At 38.3% G+C, this 1,059-nt stretch overlaps 1 protein-coding gene across 1 annotated transcript in view; it reads right to left on the reverse strand.

Moving 5' to 3' along the window:
* The window catches only part of LOC119586257 (SNF-related serine/threonine-protein kinase-like), a gene marked incomplete in the record, with an annotated part of 91,676 nt that overhangs the window by 10,882 nt on the left and 79,735 nt on the right, over window positions 1-1,059 (reverse strand). The window contains 3 exon segments of the mRNA XM_037934963.1: window positions 93-219; window positions 437-571; window positions 728-937. Coding sequence (XP_037790891.1) covers window positions 93-219; window positions 437-571; window positions 728-937 — 472 coding nt within the window.

Genomic DNA, 1,059 nt, shown 5'->3' on the forward strand with positions numbered 1-1,059 from the left:
ATGCTGTTTAGGCTACCAAACCTTATTCTACCATAAAAGGGGAATTAGAGGATGATCGATTTAGCAGTACAGAGAATTAAAAGTCAACTCACTTCTGACAGTTTTTTGTGAAGTACGCCATTGCTCATATCATCCTTGGAGAGCTGCAATTCCTGAGTGAACTTGGCTGAATCTGAGGAAGTGGGGAGGCTGCTTTCATCTAAACTGCCACCGGATTTTCTGCAAGTGAAAAAAATATATATGAAGACAAATAATTCCCTATATTGAATAGCAATAATCACAAAAAATTGGAGGAAAATATATTCTATATTTAACTGGGGAAATTTATGAATGATATAAAACAATATTTTCTCCTTTTTTCCTAAATAAACTGGTTAATCAGATTAAACAAATGGCTAATTCACAGTGATACTCAAACTTTCACAACTTCACTTACCTGATGGTCATGACAGGACTCGTAGCTGTATTCTTTGCCAAATCTGCTTGCTGCTGCCGGTGAGCACGCAACTTACGTTCCGCTAGCAGAAAATAAGTGGCCGTTATGTGATTGTACTCGTTCTTATCCAGTGCACTGGAAATAGGAAGGAAGAAAACATCATTAAATAAAAGTAATTATTGAAGAATAGATGGAAAAAAAGCTGAACACCAATTTATCAATACCTCATTAAAAGGCAACACTCAAATCAAGTAAATAAGAATGAAAAGATGGAGAGAAAAAGCAACTAACTCTAGTATTTCCTCCATGGACGCAATGTTCCCCGACACCATTTTGTGGATGATATGCGCGTGGTCCTCTTCTGTCAGGTGTTGCCGGGATACAAGGGGCATCAGTTCTGCCATATCAACATTACTGCCCTCCTGTAGCCATGGGTCATGTGCTATGTCCTCCAATGTAGAGCGTTTGGAAGGGTCACGAATGAGCATGCGTGCTATCAACCTGCAGGATGGGAAATAATTTTTGCTATCACTTTTAGAAAAAATAATGACAAGACAAGAATATGGATGACAGGAGTCTTTCAAGAACCAGTAGGGAAATAACCCAAAGGATATAAGCAATAC

This window comes from Penaeus monodon, chromosome 21 (genome assembly GCF_015228065.2).
Source record: "Penaeus monodon isolate SGIC_2016 chromosome 21, NSTDA_Pmon_1, whole genome shotgun sequence".
Classification (NCBI taxonomy): domain Eukaryota; kingdom Metazoa; phylum Arthropoda; class Malacostraca; order Decapoda; family Penaeidae; genus Penaeus; species Penaeus monodon.